General features: G+C 40.0%; 1 protein-coding gene across 3 annotated transcripts in view; it reads left to right on the top strand.

Moving 5' to 3' along the window:
- The window catches only part of LOC104611908 (kinesin-like protein KIN-14B), a 110,664-nt gene that overhangs the window by 67,482 nt on the left and 23,455 nt on the right, over positions 1-19,727 (top strand). For 2 of the 3 annotated variants that reach the window (XM_010279182.3, XM_088890780.1), the window contains 2 exons: positions 6,306-6,497; positions 6,625-6,840. The exons of the other annotated variant lie outside the window; for it this stretch is intronic. In XM_010279182.3, coding sequence (XP_010277484.1) covers positions 6,306-6,497; positions 6,625-6,840 — 408 coding nt within the window. The remainder of the gene's footprint in view (positions 1-6,305; positions 6,498-6,624; positions 6,841-19,727) is intronic. 3 annotated transcript variants of the gene reach the window in all.

Here is a 19,727-nt window from a genome sequence, read left to right on the forward strand (position 1 = left end):
TTAGCTACAGTGCTACACAGTAGCTCAAAAACTCAACAGAAAAGTACCTTGCCCACCCTATTTTGGTTTGCCATCCCCCCTTCTTTTATTACCACAGATTACAAAATTGCCCAAAATAATATGGATCTTTCTGCTCCCTGTTTTGCTAGGACATCTACCAACTCATTTACTGTTCTTTCTTTTTTCTTTTTCTTTTTTTTTCTTTTTTTTTTTATGGATGGCATTTGCTGTTCTTTTTACCCAGCCAAAACTAGAGTTACAACTTTTGGCACGAAATGACCAATAAGGAGTCTCTCTCTACTTCGAGCTCTCTAACACCCAGCTGTATTGCTAGCTTTAGTCCTCATAATAGGGCCATTATTTCAGCCTTACCCAAGTCTCCAAAACCAATTGACCCTGAGAATAAGGCCACTACTACTCCTTGATGGTTCCCCCTATAGCTGCTCTCCCCGGATTGCCAAAGGAGCTCCCATCAAAATTTAGTTTCAGTTTATTTGGCTCTGGAGGTTTCCATTCCATTCTTACCGCTTTGTGTACATCTGTTTGTGTCACTTCAGTCCATTTCCATAATGAGGGAGAGTGGCTACTTGCAGTTTGATGGTAGCTTTAGAAGATCCTTTGTTTCCCCCACTCAGCAGCAGGAATCGGTGGTATCATCCAGAACTTAAATGGAGACATTGTGTGGGTTTATAGTGGTCCAGTAACACTCCACTGATAGATTACACTTTAGCTCCTTAGCCCCTTTGCTGTTGACGGTGATTCTAGGAACACCATCAAGTGGGTAAAGGCATGGAGGAAGGACCATGGAGAACTATCGTCCTAGCTGAACTGTTCTTTCAGATGGATCCCCCATTAGCTTAATCATGCAGCAGATAATTTATCAAAGCTAGTTTTGGGAAGGGATATTTAGTATGGTCCTGATTCAATGCTTTCTTTATTGTTTCAGGCCTTCATTTTGTCTTTGAGACCTTTTGTACATCTCTTATGTACATACTTGGGAGTAACAGAATTTGGGGTTTTAGGTGGATTTTTGAGATGAAACATAGTGAGATGAACATGAAAGGTAATAAAGGTCTATGGGGAGTGCCCAAGAATGAGACCAATTGGACATGGCTTTGTATAAAAGACAAAAACTGCCAAAATGGAAATATGTAAGCTTAAAAAAATTAGGTTTAGACTCAATGAGCACCTAGAATCACTCTAGGATTTATGTGAATCGATCAGCATGAGCATAATGTGCAGAAAACTGAATTTATTATCATTCCAATATCAGTCTCCACATTTTTGACTCCACATATTATCTACGTAATATATAGGAGTGTCTGATCCTACTAGAACTAGGAAACGTGGAAATTACACAATTGCTACTGTCATAAGAGAACATGCTAATTCATACATGACTTCGCAAATGACTAAAATTTTGAAAACAATCTAACTACAATCAAACAAATCTAACTGTATGGCTATGCCCCCATATAGAACATGTAAAGTGACCAAAGTATCCCAACAGTTTAAAGATATATAAAAATTTGGAGAATTCCAATTTTAACTCTGTCTCCTGCATCAGTATTACTTAAATAAAGTGAATTAGAAATGAGTTTAGTTTTATTTGTTGAGTACAATGACTTAAAAATGTAACTTCTAAGACTTGAACCTATGACCCCTGGGAAAAAAAAGACACACATCAAACCTACTTTGCTAATAATCATATTAATTTTATATGGATAAAATTATAATATTGTTGGATTTGGACCTACTTAATCACATTAGGTGATTCATAGAGAAGATGAACATGTAACATAATGATTTCTTTCATGACTTGTGTAATGCCAAGGTTCAGAGTATTGATACCCTTGAGATGCAAATTTTTATGTATTGAGAGTTTTGAATCATTGACACTCTTACTTATTATTACATTTTTTTGACTAGTTGATAGTGGAAATAGAATATGCAATTTTTGTCTATTAATGATTGAACGTTGAAAGCTTTAAAAAGCTTAGACTTTTAATAAAGCATGTATTGGTGACCCTGAAAATCAATACTTATCTTATGATACACTGATAACTATTGATACCTTGAGCCATGTATAATATATTGATATCTAGATTCTGGATAATATTGTGACTTGTTTAGAATGACTTGTCAGAATAAATTCTTGCCTAGGTTCAATATGTCTTAATGGGTTTCACTAATGTTTTCTTTTTCAATTTTTCCTTTTGTTTTATTTTTGATGGAATGTTTCTAGCAGCATATTTTGGTGTTAAAAATGATTATCCACTCTTTTAAATTATTCTTGAAGATGATTGAGCAAGAGAGGAGGGCCAAATATCTCAAGTAGAAAAGTGAAGAAGAATGTTTGCCAAACTGGAGTATGATAAAGTGGCATTACTGAGAAGTGATTATGTGGAGACAAAAGGGAGGGGGCAACAACACTAAATACTTTCATAAGATTGCATCTACTAGAAGGAGGAGAAACTCTTCTGAAACATCGATAGTGAATGGAGAAGTGGTGGAAGAAAGAGTAAAATCAAGAATTGCATACCGGATATTATGAAAATTTATACAAGACTGAAAATTCAGATTTAAGGCCCAAGTCTTTTTTGGTGATGCATGATTCAGACTCAAGCTTGATGGCCTAGATTTTGACATCATCTCAGAGGGAGTTAAAGGAAAAGGAAGTTAGAGAAGCAATCAAAGGAAATGGAAGGGGATGGAAGTCATGAGACTCCAGGACCAGATGACTTCACCATGCCATTTTATAAACATTGTTGGGACTTCCTAGAGGTGGATATCATGCTTCAACAGCTTTGGAAAGGAGTTTAAACTCAGCCTTCATCACCCTAATCCCATAGAAAGAAGGGGCAGAACAACTAAAAGATTATAGACTAATCATCATAATTTTTTTCTTTCTGAGAAAGTAAAAGTACATGAGAAGATGTTCAAGAAGGCTAAAGACTCAAAGAGTTATGCAGGAAGAGAGCTGTCACTAAAAAGGCAATCCCTGTGAACACCACCCTTTGCTAGACTATCAGCTGCAGTGATTAGCTCCCTAGGGACCCAGCCCAAATGTGCCTCCAAAGTGGAAATGATGTCTCTTGCTTCAGACAATTAATGAGCTAAAGCCCAGGGACCACTATCAGGAACAGCTAAGCAATTAATAGTATTAGCAGACTCTCCTTTGATGGTGATATTCAAATAACCCAGGTCTCTTGCTATCCGGATACCAGTTAAGGCTGCCAAGGTTTCATCCTTTGTTGAAGAGGCTATCCCAATTGGTCCACTGAAAGCCCAACTAATGTTTCCATCTATTCCTCTAAAAACCTCCAATTCCTACTTCACCTGGATTACGAAAGGCACTTACATTGAAACACAAGGTTATCTCCCCTTCCTCAGAGACTGTGAAACTATGGGGGGTAGTGAAGTACACATGTTTGGAATATAAAAAGTTTACTGCATTCCTTTGAAGATCAGAAATAGAGATTCCTTTAAAGTACTCTGAACTGGAAGTCCAAAGGAAGCATCTATAGTTCTGTTGTTACAAACATTGTTGTTTCTCTCTTCCCAAATGCTCCAATGAGTAGCATGAGCAACAGATTGCCGCAACGCCTTTCCTCTTTTACTGAAGCTTCTTCCCATCCATTGTCTTAAGAAGTCTGCCACATGTTTTGGGAAAACCCAACTATAATCGAAAAGGGTGAGGAAAAAGTTCCAAAGTTTTCTGGTTCCTCATAGTGAAGCAGGATATGGTTTGCTGATTCCCCAGTTTTCTCAACAGAAGCAGCAGACACGTGGGGAAAAATAAGATCTTCTAAGGTTCTTTTTTTGAAGAAGGCTGTAAATATTGATTCTCTGCAAGGTGGATTCCCACACACACACACAAAAAAAAAAGGAAAAAAACCTTGGAAGGGATATGGGAACACCAAGCTCTGTTGAAGGGGAACTAATAATGTGTGTGCTCTTTATCAATTAAAGTCTTGAAGCAAGACTTGGTTGAGAACTTACCTCCTGGGTGAAGGGTCTGGACTTGAAGGTCAGAGCAGTGATTTAAAAGGCGTGCCTCAAGCGCGCCTAGGCACACAAACGAGGCACATTTTAGGGTATGCCCCTCGCCCAGGTCCTAGGTGCACCCTTTTCAAATGGTCCATACCTGGTGCGCCTGATGTGCCTTGCGCCTCAACCCAGGCGTGTGCCTTTTTAAATTTCTGTGCTTTTTGTTTTTTTAAAACTCTTGTTCGGGCTTGCTTCGAGGGGCATGGTACAAAGGTGACTCATAGAATCAAGAATGCAATATGTTTTACATCACTTTACTTGAAGTAATGCAATTGAGGAAAAAAAGAGATTGTGGGTTTTACATGCTTGAAAATGCTTTATATGCTTGCTTTTATTTTAAAATTTTCATTTGAATACACTTTACATTGGTATGTTTATGTATTTTAATATTAGATAATAGGTTTTTTAAAACATTTATTTTAAAATTTAAGTTTAAATTTTTTATTAACATTATGTTTTTTTTTTTTGAATTTTTTTACCTTTTTTTTTTTAAAACACTAGGTCAGAGGTGTTTGGGGAGAGATATACCTCTCTAAGGGTGTGCAGAAAACTAGTAACTTCACTGAGTTCCATGGCCTTAGTGGTCTTCTAAGGTCTAGATTCCAGTTGAACTAGGGAAGGGTTGAAGGCAAAACATGGGAGACGTGAGCTTCTTGGTTTAGAGTAAGGCTGAAGAAACGAGGGAAGGAATTGGCCAAAGTAGAGTCACCCCATCATTTATCAGTGCAGAACTTAATCCTATCCCCATTGTCCACTTTATATCTGATGTATGAGATAAAGAAGTTGTGAGTTGAGATTATATCTTGCCAAGGTATAATCTCAACTGAATATTGCTATCCCAACTGTTGGCGTGCTTCCCATACTTGCTAGAGATGACAGTAGTCCAAAGAGCATTTGTTCCTGAGGGAATCTCCACAACCATTTGCTAAGAAGAGCTGTATTTCATTCCTTCAAGTAATCTACTCCCAAGCCGCCACCCTCCTTAGGTTTGTACACTTGAGACCAACTCACAAGGTGAGATCCCTTTCTGTAGGAGCATATATAAAATCATTGCCAAGGTTTTAACAAAGAGGCTGAAACCTGTTTTGGGAGTATCATTTTGGAGAGCCAAGTTCTTTTGTGGAAGGAAGGTTAATGGTGGATGGGGCGGTAGTAGCTAATGAGCTGATTGATTCTAGGTTGAGAAGTGGAAGGGCTGGTTTGTTATGCAAGGTAGACCTAGAGAAGGCCTATGATCAAGTCAATGGGATTGTTTTTGGATTATGTCCTTGCAAGAATGAAATTTGGCTCCAAATGGAGTAATTGGATGAAGGTATGTGTTACTACCCCTTCTTTTTCAGTTTTGCTAAATGGAACATCTTGTGAGAGTTTCAAAATGACAAGGGGGGCCACTCTTATTTTTCCATTTTTCTGTGTAATGGAAGCTCCAAGCCAAAGATGAAAAGGGCTAAGTTTGGTGGTTTCATAGAAGGTTTTACGGTGGGAAATGAGAGAGTGGAGGAATCTTTGCTTCAATATGCGGGTGAGACCCTTCTTTTTTGTAATGCTTCTCATGAGCAGCTGCAATATATCATGGTTGTTCTGAGATGGTTTGAAATTGTTTCTAGATTAAAAGTAATCTGCATAAGAGTGAGTTGATAGCCATGGGGGAGGTGCAGGAGTTAGCCCAATGGGCAGAAGAGTGGGGTTGTAGGGTGGGAAGACTACCTATAAAATACTTGGGAATGCCTTTGGGAGCTAAATGCATCTAAAATCAATTTTGCGACCAATTGTGGAAAGGATTGATAGGATATTGACATCTCGGAAAGCCAAATACCTTTTGTATGGAGCAAGGTTCAAAATTTTGATATGCATCATATGGGTGGCCTCCCGATACGCCCCTACAGTGGGTGTTTCGGGGTCTGACCTGGTTCAGGGGGTAGACGGGCCTTAGACCGACCTCTCTGAACCAGCTAAAAAAACTGAAAAAAAAAAGCAAACCAAGATACAGGCTGATACACCCCAACTGGTGTATCGACCTGTATCAAAATTTTGAACCTTGGTTTGGAGGTAAGCTTACTTTGTTGAAAAGTGTATTGTCCTCACACCTCATGTATCTTCTATCATGTGTCTTTGACCAGCCAGTGGTAGTATACATTATATATATATTTTTTCTCATGTCCTTAGTTTACTGCATTTTTCTTAGTAAATTTTGTTTATCTGTTACCAATAAGAAAAATGAAAACAAAATAAAATGGTCAATTACTGTACTTCAGGTTTTGGCTGCAGTAATTAAAGCAGGGGCAGCAAGAGAGCATGAAATCCTTGCCGAAATCAGAGATGCTGTTTTTTCATTTATTCGTAAAATGGAGCCTAGGAGAGTGATGGATACTATGCTTGTATCTCGTGTTAGAATTCTGTACATAAGATCTTTGCTTGCTAGATCACCTGAACTGCAGTCCATCAAGGTAATGGAACATAAAGCTGCACTACCTTCTCTTTCTTTTAGTTTGATTGTTGAGAATATACTTGTTAGTGTTGCATCTCCTACAGTTATAAGGGTGGGTGAATTGCCTGCTGTCTTTTGTTTCATAGGTTTCTCCAGTTGAACGCTTTTTAGAGAAAGCCAATACTGGCCGCAGTAGGAGCTCCAGCAGGGGCAGTAGTCCCGGCAAGTCTCCTGTTCGTTATGACTCCAGTACAAGAACTTCTCTGGTTGATGAGCACATCCATGGTTTTAAAGTAAATATAAAGCAAGAAAAGAAATCCAAGTTCTCATCAATCGTCTTGAAACTCCGAGGAATTGATCAGGTACCTGTAGTCAACTCTTCTGGTGTGCTTTTTGGCTCATCTTCTGTTTTATAGAGGTGAAACATTTTATCGTTGTGTCTACCACTCTATGTTTATTAATATTGTAACTTAATTGCACATTCCTATGTCAATTTTTTCATTGTGTTTCATCGGTTTTTCCAGTATCATTTTATTCAACAGGAAAAGTTCTTCCAACTTCACTTTCAGTATGGTGCATATATGTTGTGTTATGCATAAAAAAATGAAAATCATTTTCATCTGACCTCACCTTGAATTTGTTAGACAGTTTTGTATGCCCTTAGCTTCAATCATTTTGATGTACTTTTGTTATTTAGTGGAAATAAATAAAGTGCATGTTTGATTCATGTTGTTTGGTTTAATTCTGTGTAAAACCCTAAAACTGGACATTTGTAGAGACTCATGTTAGTTTTAAATGTTCACAGCCGTTGGATAAGTCTGGGGAGATTTATCCTGCCAAGGCTGATACTGGTGTGCCACCAAGTGTTGGGATGGCCTGTCTCAGCCATCAGGGTAAGACCCGAGGCACATACAGCATGGGATTACTTGAATCCTTGAACCGGATCAGATTTCCAGTCTTGCCCTGGACCTTGGAGATAGATGGGCAAAACTGGAAAGTTACACCTGACCCCTAGACTCGATTATGACACTTCACTAGGTGCTGGATCAGGCTGCCTTTGATATGCCAATCAGTGAGATCCTTAGTGGGGATCAAAACCTGGGTATGTTGGGGCAGTTTGAGAATTCATCTGAGTGGGTGGTCATAGTGACAGAATCAGCCACTTTGTCGGACAAAGGGTAATGATCGGGAATGCACTCTCTCTGATGGAAACCAAACTGCCGGCAGTTGATTTCAATCGTTGGAATTTTGTTTTTGCAAAATTAATATATTTACATATATATGTACGGTTTCAAAATGTTTGCAAATGGTTTTAATTCCCGGGATCCATGTAAGAGGAGAGTGCGGCACTGTTCCTTGCAGCCGAGGGAGAGGTCCTCTCTTGTCGGGCAGTGCTTGATCATTAAGGGCTGAGAGGTTAAGTGTAAGACCATTTAGGATAATACCTGATGGGCTAATCTTGCACCTGCCCACAGTCCCTGGGTTTTTATAAGATGGCTTGGCCCAGGGACCACTTAATGTAAGTGTTGGGCCCATAGGGTTCATACGATGGACTCAAGGGGTTCATTGAGATTTTCAGTGAATTCGGCTGGGCCTTGTATTAAAGGCTGGGCCGAACCCATGTGGCTGGTGTGTAGATCAATGCTTGGGTCCCACGCCATACAAAGAAGCCCAACTAGGCAGCAGATTGGAAACTAATTAAACATTGAATACTTAATGGGCCAAAAGCCCATTTCGAAGTGGGCTGATATGATCACCCATCAATGGGGCGAATTTGAGATTGAAGTTAGCAAAAAGGATTGGGCTCTTAGCCTTATCCACTCTTAGAGACCAAATTCAAATCAGATTTGAATCTGGTAACCTCCTGATAAGATCAGGAGTAAGCTAACTCTATCTGGGAAAGGGATTAAGATTATCCCCTATCCAAATACTGATTTGGATTGGGATAACTCCTAATTAGGAGATTTCTTAATCAAGAAGAAAAGAGAGGAGATTTTCGAATGAACCAAGAGAGGGAAATCAGATTTCGATCCAAGAGGTTCTGGTAAGCAAGAAAGGTTCCTGCGAATTGAGATTAGATCTCATTCTCTCCAGAAAAGAAAACAGTTCAGCCTTTTTCGTTTCTGGAAATCTCCTCCTGCCGCCGCCATCTGCATTGTTGCAAGATTTGATCTTTGCAGAAAAGAAAGTCAAGAAACCAGTTCTTGACATCAGTCTTGCAAGAAAGACTGAAAGAATTCAGTGTTTAGTACATCCAGGGGATTCTTGTGAAGGATCCAGTGTGTAGGACGCACCCTGCTGGTTCTGTTCCATCCACAGCTGTGTCATCTTCAGCAGGGACAGATCTTGGAGCATTCTTTGGGCGTGAACACCAACTTTGGGAGATACTGCTTCTCCGGATCAGGTATAATCCTCCCATTTATCTTTTGGTACAGATCTGGTTTGATTAGGGTTCAAGTAGATCCTTGAATATTGTATTCTAAATTCAGGGAATATGATTCCCAGTTGGGAGAAGGTAGGAAATTTTTGAAATTCGCCCCACCCATTCCGCAACCTTTATGGCGTCCATTAGATGGATCCTACCATTCTTTCAGAATTCACTCAAAAGAAAATAAATTAGAACGAGTGACTGTCCTAGGTTATTTTTTAAGGTAAAGAAAATGCATAGTTGCATTACTTGGTATTCACTGGTGTAAGAACATCAAACTTAATTTTGATGTGTGTTTGTCTAGGTGATGTGCATCTGTCAGGTATTGATAAACTGTATATCTATTGTAATGATATTCTTAGTATTATGAAAGTGAGATGCACAGTTATAGCACAAGGTCTTCGTATAGCTTGTGGCATGATCCTGAATGAAGTAAGCGGTTCTTTTTAGAAAGGTAAAGTATAATTTCATTAAAATAAAAAAATGGCCTCTGTACAATGAGATGCTGTACAAGTATAATCCATTAGGGGCTGTTTCGACTGCTGCTACAGTAGTCCGAACAGGAAGAAGAAGAAGAAGAAGAAGAAGAAGAAGAAGAAGAAGAAGAGGAAGAGAAGAAGAAGGGTCTGTCGAAAATCTGATAGTTCACCCATCCAGTCGACCCCCTTAATTTATATTAGATTCTAATCATGTTTACAAAGACAGAAATGCCCTTACTTAAGTGTGGGGCAGAGTAACTCTAATAACACAGCCACATAAGCAAGTTACTTAATAAACAGAAGAAGACTAAACTACCCCTATTCGGCACATCTTAACACTCCCCCTCAAGCTGGAGAATATATGTCATATAATCCCAGCTTGTTACATAGATAGTTCACTTTCCCTAAGCTTAGAGCTTTTGTAAACAAATCTGCCCACTGGTCATTGGAGCCCACATGTTCTGTATTTATCTCTCCGGCAAGAACCTTCTCTCTCACAAAGTGGCAATCAACCTCTATGTGCTTTGTTCTCTCATGAAAGACAGGATTGGAAGAGATATGGAGTGCAGCTTGGTTGTCACAGTACAATTTCATAGGTTTATCCATGTGAAACCCAATTTCTTGTAGAAGATTCCTCAGCCACACTAATTCACAGGTAGTGTGAGCCATGGCCCTATATTCGGCTTCAGCACTGCTTCTGGCTACAATCGTCTGCTTTTTACTCTTCCATGTCACAAGGTTTCCTCACAGAAATGTGCAATAGCCTGTAGTAGATCTTCTGTCACTCACTGAGCCTGCCCAGTCTGCATCTGTATACCCAACTACTTCAAGTTTTCCTCCTGGTTTATACAATAGCCCACGGCCTGGAGCTCCTTTCAGATACCTCACAATTCTAAGGACTGCATCCCAGTGAGGTATACGAGGGTTCTGCATGAATTGGCTCACCACACTGACTGCAAAGGAGATGTCGGGTCTCGTGATAGTCAGATAGTTCAGCTTTCCCACTAGTCGTCTATACCTTCCAGGATCTTCAAATACTTCTCCTGTATCACTGCTCAACTTAACATTTGGTTCCATAGGGGTCTCAGCCAGTTTTGCACCTAACAGTCCTGTTTCTTCCAATAGATCAAGGACATATTTCCTTTGACACAGATTCACACCTTGTTTTGACTTGGCAACCTCTATTCCCAAGAAATACTTTAATGTTCCAAGGTCCTTTGTTTGAAAATGATTTTGCAGAAATGCCTTTAGTTTGCCAATCCCCAATTTATCACTACCAGTGATGACAATATCATCCACATAGACCACTAATAAAATCTTCCCAGCTTCTGAGTCATAGCTGAACACTGAGTGATCAACCTGGCATTGCTTCATTCCAAAACTCTTCACCACTTCACTGAACTTCCCAAACCAAGCACGTGGAGATTGCTTCAACCCATAAATTGCTTTCTTCAGCTTGCACACCTTACCACCCTCCCCCTGAGCAACAAACCCAGGTGGTTGCTCCATATATACTTCCTCCACTAGATCACCATGGAGGAAGGCATTCTTTATGTCAAGTTGAAGGAGAGGCCAATCATACATAACTACCAAAGAAGTTAGGACACGAACGGAACCAATTTTAGCCACCGGAGAGAATGTCTCCATGTAGTCCACACCATACAACTGTGAGTAACCTTTAGCAACAAGTCTGGCCTTCAGACGCTCCACACTACCATCTGGCAAGTATTTCACAGTATACACCCATTTACAGCCCACAGCATGCTTCCCAAGTGGGAGAGTAGTGAGTTCCCACATTTGAGTATGTTGAAGAGCAGAAAGTTCCTCCTCCATTGCCCGCCGCCATCCAGGTGAACTAAGAGCTTCTTGAACATTGTTAGGTATGGAAATAGAAGATAAAAGTGAAACAAACTGGCGATGTGAGGTAGAAAGACGAGATAATGAAACAAAATTGGAAATGGGATGGAGTGTAGAACTACGTTTACCTTTCCGTAAGGCAATGGGTAGGTCAAGATCTGAAGGTTCAGCAATAGGAGCCATGAGAGGATCTGCAGACGAGGTAGAAGTAGGAGGAGGGGCCGGTGTCGTTCGACGTGTATACATTTGTCGGATCGGTGGTTGTTCAGTGGTGACCTGCACTGGATGAGGAGATGAGTCTACTCCAACAACAACCTCTGGAACTGAATCACTGACAGGAAGAGGAAGAGGAGGTAAGGGTGAGGACAAGGGTGCTTCAGGACGGGAGAAGAAGGGAACAGACTCAAAAAAGGTGACATCAGGGCAGACATAGCACTTTCGGGCAATGGGATTATAACACTTGTACCCTTTTTGAGTTCGAGAGTAGCCAAGGAAGACACATTTAATTGAGCGTGCATCTAGTTTGTCTATTCCATGACTCAGATTATGAACAAAGCACACACAACCAAAGACACGAGGAGTTAATGGAAACGGAGATAAAGTGGGAAACAAGATGGAGAAGGGGGACCGACCATGAAGAATAAAAGAGGGTATCCGATTAATGAGAAAACATGTAGTGAGTACAGCATCACTCCAAAACCGTTTAGGAACATTCATGTGGTGAAGCATAGACCGAGCAATTTCAAGAAGATGACGATTCTTCCATTCAGCCACCCCATTTTGTTGAGGGGTGAAAGCACATGATGTCTGATGAATAATGCCATGTTGTTCTAAATACTGTTGAAATGCAGTAAGAAAATATTCACGACCATTATCTGAACGGAGAACTTTGATTGGAACACCAAATTGTGTACATATTTCAGCATGAAATTTTCGAAAAATGGAAAATAATTCACTTCTTTCTTTCATTAAGCAAATCCATGTCATTCTTGAACAATCATCAATAAAGGAGATAAAATACTTGTACCCATTGTAAGGCTCAATTTTGATTGGACCCCAAACATCTGAATGAACCAAAGAAAAAGGACTCAACATGCGACTCTCAACTCTTGGACTAAAGGACACACGACGGTGTTTACCAAACTGACATGACTCACATTGTAAAACTGACAACTGACTCAATGATGGAACCAACATCTTGAGAACCTTAAGAGATGGATGTCCCAGTCGGCAATGCCATTGTAGAGGAGTAAGGGAGGTCTGAAGTGCAATTGAAGATCCACCGCCGTCAAGGTAATACAATCCACCGGCTTCATGCCCCCCACCAATCTTCTTCCCCGTCTTGAGATCCTGAAAAACACAAGTGGAAGGAAAGAAGGTAACAGAACAGTTAAGAGCTTTGGTTATTTTACTAACAGACATAAGATTGAATGGAAACTTAGGTACATATAAAACAGATGATAAGGGGACAGAAACTAAGTCAACATTACCAACACCACAAATGGGAGATGAGGACCCATTGGCAAGTGTAACAGTTTGTGATGTGGAGGTTTCAGAAAGAGAAGAGAACACACCTGGAGTCCCGGTCATATGATCTGAGGCTCCAGAGTCAATAATCTAGGAAGGAGTTTTAGATGACATGCAAGCAATACCTGATTGGGCATATGTGGTAGTGGTATGCTGTGAAGTAGTTTGAAGGAACCGTTCATACTCATCACGCGGAACACTCACCATCTCCCTCCCAGAAGTAGATGTAGATGTGGGAGGTGTTCGGTCTACCAGTTTACTGTCACTAATAGCAACCTCGCCTGCTACAGCATGATTAGCCCATTTAGAGGGAGGGCCATGTAGGTCATAACAGAAATTCACTGTGTGCCCATCCCTACCACAATGAGTACATTTCCTTGTAGAGTTATTTTTTCCTCTACCACGGCCTCCCCCTGAATCACGGCCACCCCGACCAATCATGGAATTGCCACGGCCCCCTCTGGAATGACCTCCTCCTCTTGTACTATGTCCACCACCTCTAGCTGTCACAAGTGCTGATCTATCATACTGTGTGGGGTTCTCTGTCTGGCCCAAAGAAATTCTACGAAGTCTTGAGAATACTTCCTCAAGTGTAGGAAGAGTAGAGCCCCCCAATATTTGAGCTCTAACTGGTTCATATTCTGACTTCAGCCCCACTAAAAATCTTGTAACATCAAGTTGCTCCTTTTGTTGTTGCTGAACTTGAATATCTGGAGTAAGGGGATGATAGACATTGAGTTCATTCCTTATATTCTTCATACATGCATAGTACTCTTCTAGTGTTTTGGTTCCTTGTTGTAGATCAAAGTACTCCTGATACAGCTGATATACTCTTGTTGTGTTGTCTTGTCCAGAATATAGCTTCTTAGCATGCTCCCATATATCCTTAGCCGTATCAAGGAACATGAAGTTGGCACTGATTTTGGGTTCCATACTATTCCACAGCCAAGTCATGATTTGAGCATCTTCTTGTTCCCAATCATCAAACCCTGGAGAGTCAACCGGTGGCTTCTCATCTCTTACATGCTTTACTTTCTTCTTTCCCTTGAGAAAAACTTCCACTGATTTAGCCCATGGAACATAGTTCTCTCCATTTAGCTTAATTGAGGTCATTTGTACCCCTAGGTAGTCGGAGGAAATTACTACACTAGGTTTCTGATCATTGTAGCCATCTCCTATTGTTGCCATTGTACTCTTTCACAGTTGTCTCTAACTTTACTTCTCAGCTACAAGCTGATTGATGTTGTTCACAGTTTGATATTTCAGCACCTATTGCAGTCTCTAAACACCACAGTGGAAGCACACACTTGTTCTTATTCACACTACTGCTGACTTCACACACTTACGTCCCACATAAGCATCAGTTTACAATTCACTAATCACAAGTAGAGGCCCTCTTACAACCACTCAAGCACCACAACACAGCCAAATCTGCTGCACCCAGTTCAGACTTGTTTAACACACTTAAGAGGGCATTACACAACCACAAGGAGTTCGGCAAGGTCACTGCATTCTACCTTACACCACTCAGCCACTTACAGCAGCCCTAACACCATTCAACAACTTACAGCAGCCCTACACCATTCGGCTACTGCACACACAGCCCTTCCTAGGGCAACAATGAACCTAGTTCTCTAGGTTCTACTCAATACTAACAGCTTCTTGTAGGGTTTCTACCCAGAAATATAAGTGACACTAGAAGAAGAGAGAACCGACCTTCCTTTGAGAATATCAATCAATCATTCACTGCTGAAGTCACTTTCCTTGTTGAAGAGGGTTATGCGCAGTAGAGAGACAAGCTGTAATGTTTCTGACCTAGGGCGAACCAGTCCTCTCCATCGACTGACCAGAAACGAAGGTGAAGAGTCACGAACAATGCTGAGGTGCTTTACCAACTGACTTAGATCAGGAACCTTGCTCTGATACCATGTTTCGACTGCTGCTACAGTAGTCCGAACAGGAAGATGAGAAGAAGAAGAAGAAGAAGAAGAAGAGGAAGAGAAGAAGAAGGGTCTATCGAAAATCTGATAGTTCACCCATCCAGTCGACCCCCTTAATCTATATTAGATTCTAATCATGTTTACAAAGACAGAAATGCCCTTACTTAAGTGTGGGGCAGAGTAACTCTAATAACACAGCCACATAAGCAAGTTACTTAATAAACAGAAGAAGACTAAACTACCCCTATTCGGCACATCTTAACAGGGGCCTGCCGAAAAATTCACCTCCAAAAAAGAAGAAAGTGTGTCATTTTTAAATACATTGTGTATAGACAACCAGCTTCTAAGTTCATCTTCTGCCCTATTTATCATCCCTGCTTCCTGTGATGCTTGGTATATGCAAATGTAAATTATGAAAGAAATAAAATTCTGTTGGCTCAATAAGTTCGAGTTCCATATTTATCAAAAAATGTTTGAGTTATTATTATTAATGCAAAAGTTGTAACTTTGAACTTCAGTTCCTACAATAGGTTAACGAATTTAAAATTTTGACTTCAATTTCTACAACACAGTGTATTACATTATTCAAGCATAAAATTCAAGGGTAATTCATTAAATAGCTACAAGCCAGTTGAGACACACTTAGGTTCAGATGAGGCTGAAATGAGCCTAACCAACCAAGGGAGACCTTTTAGAACACTAGGTGCTGTTATTTCTTTGTCCTAGCTCGGTTTATAGAGATGTTTCAACTAGATGTCAGCTCTAATCTCTCCTTGATGGGACCTATTAAGTCTGTATGGGCTATGAAAGTTATATCATTGACGGAGATCCTTAAGATTGTGCTAGATTTGAGAAGGGATGGACCAATTGGCCTTTGAAGTATAAAAAATGTATTTGCTATTTTATATTATATAAAGTATAACATAACTTTTATACATATATTTTTCCATATATCATATAGATTTAATGTTCTATATTAAATATGTCTAATATTTTATATTTAAAATATAGGCAGGAACCCAGCCCAGGCCCATGTAGTTCTGGGCCTAGGCTATACCCTTACCATAGGTGCTAAGCTCGGTCCAGCCCATGATTACCCCTACTTCGAAGGCTTACTGATCATCTGATGAGTTACGAAATCATAGAGAATTTGTTGACATGGCTCTACTGCACAAGGTAGAGATGTTGGACCACTATAACTCAAAATGATTCCATGATGTTATTTATTGACTGAAATAAGGTTTAGGGATGACCTTAAGATGAAAGGTAGAGATACGTTTGGAAGTGTCTTGGGGATTGTTGTAGAAATTGCAGATTTGTGTCAAAACCATGAAAGTTCTGAATTGGAAAATAGGTCTAGATTTTGAATTATATTATGAATTTCTGTTTGTGGATTTGTCCTAGATGTATTTAAGGGGTAACAAAATTTGGGAGTGCCCAAATATGGGATCAATGGAACTTGGTTTGAGAAAAAGGCTTGAAAACTACTGAAATGGGAAATTTCAGATTTCAATATAAACTTTAAAGCATACCTGGATCAATTTTGGGTTTCAGAATAAACTCCCTTAATGCTTGCAAAATTTAGAGAGAAGATGGAGAGAGGAAGAAAAACCTAGGAATCACTCACATGGCTGAATCATCATAGGGTTTATGAGAGTCGCAATAAGCATAACAAGCAGACACACTTACTGAATTGTAACTATCATAAGAAAATAGTAAATCCTAAATGATTTAACCTATGACTGCAATTTTAAACATAAACTAACTATAAGAAGACAAATCAAACTCTAAGGCCAGATACCCCCCTTCCCCCAACAGACATGTGAAATGATCAAATTACTCCTGTTGTCTAAAACTACAAAATATACATAAAAAGATTCACTACTAAAGCACCTTCAAACTTTTACTAGTTTTCCAAATTGAAGCTGTCAATCACCTAGGGTTCCAATGCAATATCAAAAAGTTTCTTTGTTTACTTTCTTTTGTTTTATCTTTTTATTGTAGCATAGTCTTGTCAAGAGTAATAGGTCTTTAGTGCCATAAGAATGCAGGCAAGGTGAATGGAAATGGGGAGCCTTTGGGAATTTTTTTAATAGAGATAACTTCAATGTGCCCTTTGAGGATTCTGTTGTGTTTATCTCTGTATATGCCGTAGGGGTATTGCCCTATATATACTAATAGAGGTGGCACCAGCTCTACTTTTGGCCCTCATTCTTTTTCTCCTCTCCTCTCTCTCTCTCTCTCTCTCTCTGTTTTCTTTCTTTATCATTAATAATATGGTATCGGAGCAGGCTGTGGGGTTCTGAGGACAGATTGAGATTTTGTTTTTCTTTTCCCTCTTGCTCTCTTGGATCAAAACACACCTATAGATTGCAGATCTGATCTGACACAACTGTAGGGCTCCCCATGTGAAGAAACTCCCTGATCTGTGGCAATTGTAGTCCTTATTGTATTGCTTTCTTATTTATTATTATTTTCAGTTCAGCCCCGCAAGGGCCTCTCTTTAAATTCTCTAAATTGTGTTGCCCTACGAGGGCCTCTCTGAAATTTCTGTAATTTCATTTTCTATATAAAGGACCCTTGGGGTAGGGTCGAATCATCCATTCTTCATCCCCAGAATTTTGTATTCTGCTCTAGGTCTGTTGACATGGTATCAAGTAGGCTGTTCTTTCCTTGCTCATTCGTTGGGCATATTAGGGTTTCTGTTCTCAGGGTGTTTTGGCTGGTATTAGGGCTCTTCTAACCCTTGTTCCTCTTGAAAGCTTCTGTCTGGAAGGATTTCTGACCAGCTGTGTCGCCTAGAACCTTCTTCTTTCTCTCAGAAAATCAGCAGAAACTGACAAGTCTTGGAGGAGTTCTGGTCTTCTCTCCTAGACGGCAGCAGTTTTGTTTTCTTCCCCCGACTGTGTACTGATTTCTCCTGGGCAGCAGCAGCTTTTCTCTTTGTGGTTCAGTTTTGAACAGTCACAGATTAAGGAGTCTCAACGGTTTGGCTGCTTCCTCCCTCAACAGCAGCAGTATTCGAACCTGGTTTCTTTTTTGACTTTGGAACTTCAACAGACATCAGGTCCTCTCTTCAAGATGATTTGGAAATCTTCTCATTTCAGGTTGGTGCATCACACTATTGTCATAATCGACTGATATCAGTCCTTGGAACCCTAGTTTTTGTGCTGCCCTAGGGTATTTTCTTCCCTTTGTTATAAGTCCTTGGAGCCCTAGTTTGTGCTGCTCTAATTCTGTGGTATTTATTGGAGGATTTTTTATTCTTCTCTAAAGTTTCCTGCTGAAGTTGCCTTGGATTTGTCTGTATTTCATGCCTCAGCCCTCATTTTTCTTTTCTGAAGAATATTGTGTTCAGCTGAAGTAATTTTTCTGCCTTGTTCATTGCTGATTTGAGTACTTTTTCCAACATCTGTACTGCTATTCTGGGTTGTTTTTTTGCTCATTTATGATGGCTGAAAAGGTGGATTTTCTCCCTGTAAAATTTGATGGAACTAACTACAATATGTGGAAGTTCCATTTTGATTTTATGTTGAGGGAAAGGGACTTGAAGGTTACTTGAATGGGACTGTATGTAAACCTGATGAGGCTGAGGCTGATAGTAAAGCCTATACACAATGGAAGCTTGACAACGGAAAGTTAGTCTCTTGGATTTTGAGCTCCATTGTGCCTCACATTAGTGTTCCTCTAAGAAGATTGAGGACTGCCTATGAGATGTATGCCTACTTGAAAAAGGTTTATCATTAGTCCAATCTATCACGGCAATACCAGATTGAATCTGAAATCTTTGCTTATTGCCAGGGGGACAAAAAGATACAAGAATACTATTCAGGCACATATTGCACGAGGGAATAAGAAATCTGGTGGAAAGGACCCTTCTAAAACTCAATGCTATGAATGTAAAGGATATGGACATATAAGCTCTCATTGCAAAAAGAAGAATGTTTGCACATATTGCAAACAACATGGACATATCATTCCAGATTGCCCCAATTCGTCCATCCAAGGGACCCATGAAGAAGAATCAACTACGACCTTATCAAGTGTTTGAGGGATGAGTGTCTGATACCCCTATTGCCAAGGGAGAATCCTCTGCTTCCATGAATAAGGAAGTGATACAACAACTGGTATTTTCTGCCATCTCATCTGCCTTTTCTGCTATCGGCCTATCTGGTGAGTTCTCTGGTTATTGCTCTTCTCCCATTTGGATAATTGATTCTGGTGCTACAAATCTATGACTGGGGCCTATCCTGAACCTTCAAACAGATTATCTAAGACCAACCATAGACACATTTGTCACTGCTAATAGTGAGAAACTTGACATAATTGGGAGTGATGACTTGTGTATCAAACTTCCCCCTTGTTAAAAGGTTGTTGGTTCTTTAAGTATAGTACAATAGGGGTATTGTAAGTTGTAACTTTCTCCCTTTATTTTTTATATCTTGTCGCCCTAGTATAAATATTAAAAGCTGGCCTGCCAGTAGAACTTTTGGCTCTCAAATCTCTCTTCTCTCTCTCTTCTCTCTTCCTCTTTTCTTCTCTCCTACATAACATGGTATCAGAGTGGGACTATCAGATATGAAATAAGAGATCGAGTGAACTGTTTCCTTCGCACAAGATTTCCAGATCTGCTGTCCTCATCTACTGTTCAGGTGATTGAAGATCCAATTTTTTCTCACGCACTGAAGTAACCTGTCTCCTTCCTTTTTTTTCTGGCCGTGCGCTAGGGCAAAACCTGTACTAGGTCTGCTGGTTGGATGTGAGGTGATCAACTCCTTTTTCTTTCCTTATTTGTGGGGTTGACTGATCCCTGCATAAACTGTAGGTTGGTGAATACCTTTTGTGTGCTGCGATAACAGCTTTTATGGTCAATCTAAAGGTCAGGGAGTGACCTGTATGTTCTGTAACAGCACCTCTGTTTGATGCGTAGGTCAAGAGATGACATGTATGCATTGCGACAACAACCAGTTTGATTCTGTAGGTCAAGGGATGACCTGTTAGTGCTGTAACAGCACCTG

The sequence above is a fragment of the Nelumbo nucifera genome, chromosome 1 (assembly GCF_055504915.1).
Source record: "Nelumbo nucifera cultivar China Antique chromosome 1, China Antique-T2T, whole genome shotgun sequence".
NCBI lineage: Eukaryota > Viridiplantae > Streptophyta > Magnoliopsida > Proteales > Nelumbonaceae > Nelumbo > Nelumbo nucifera.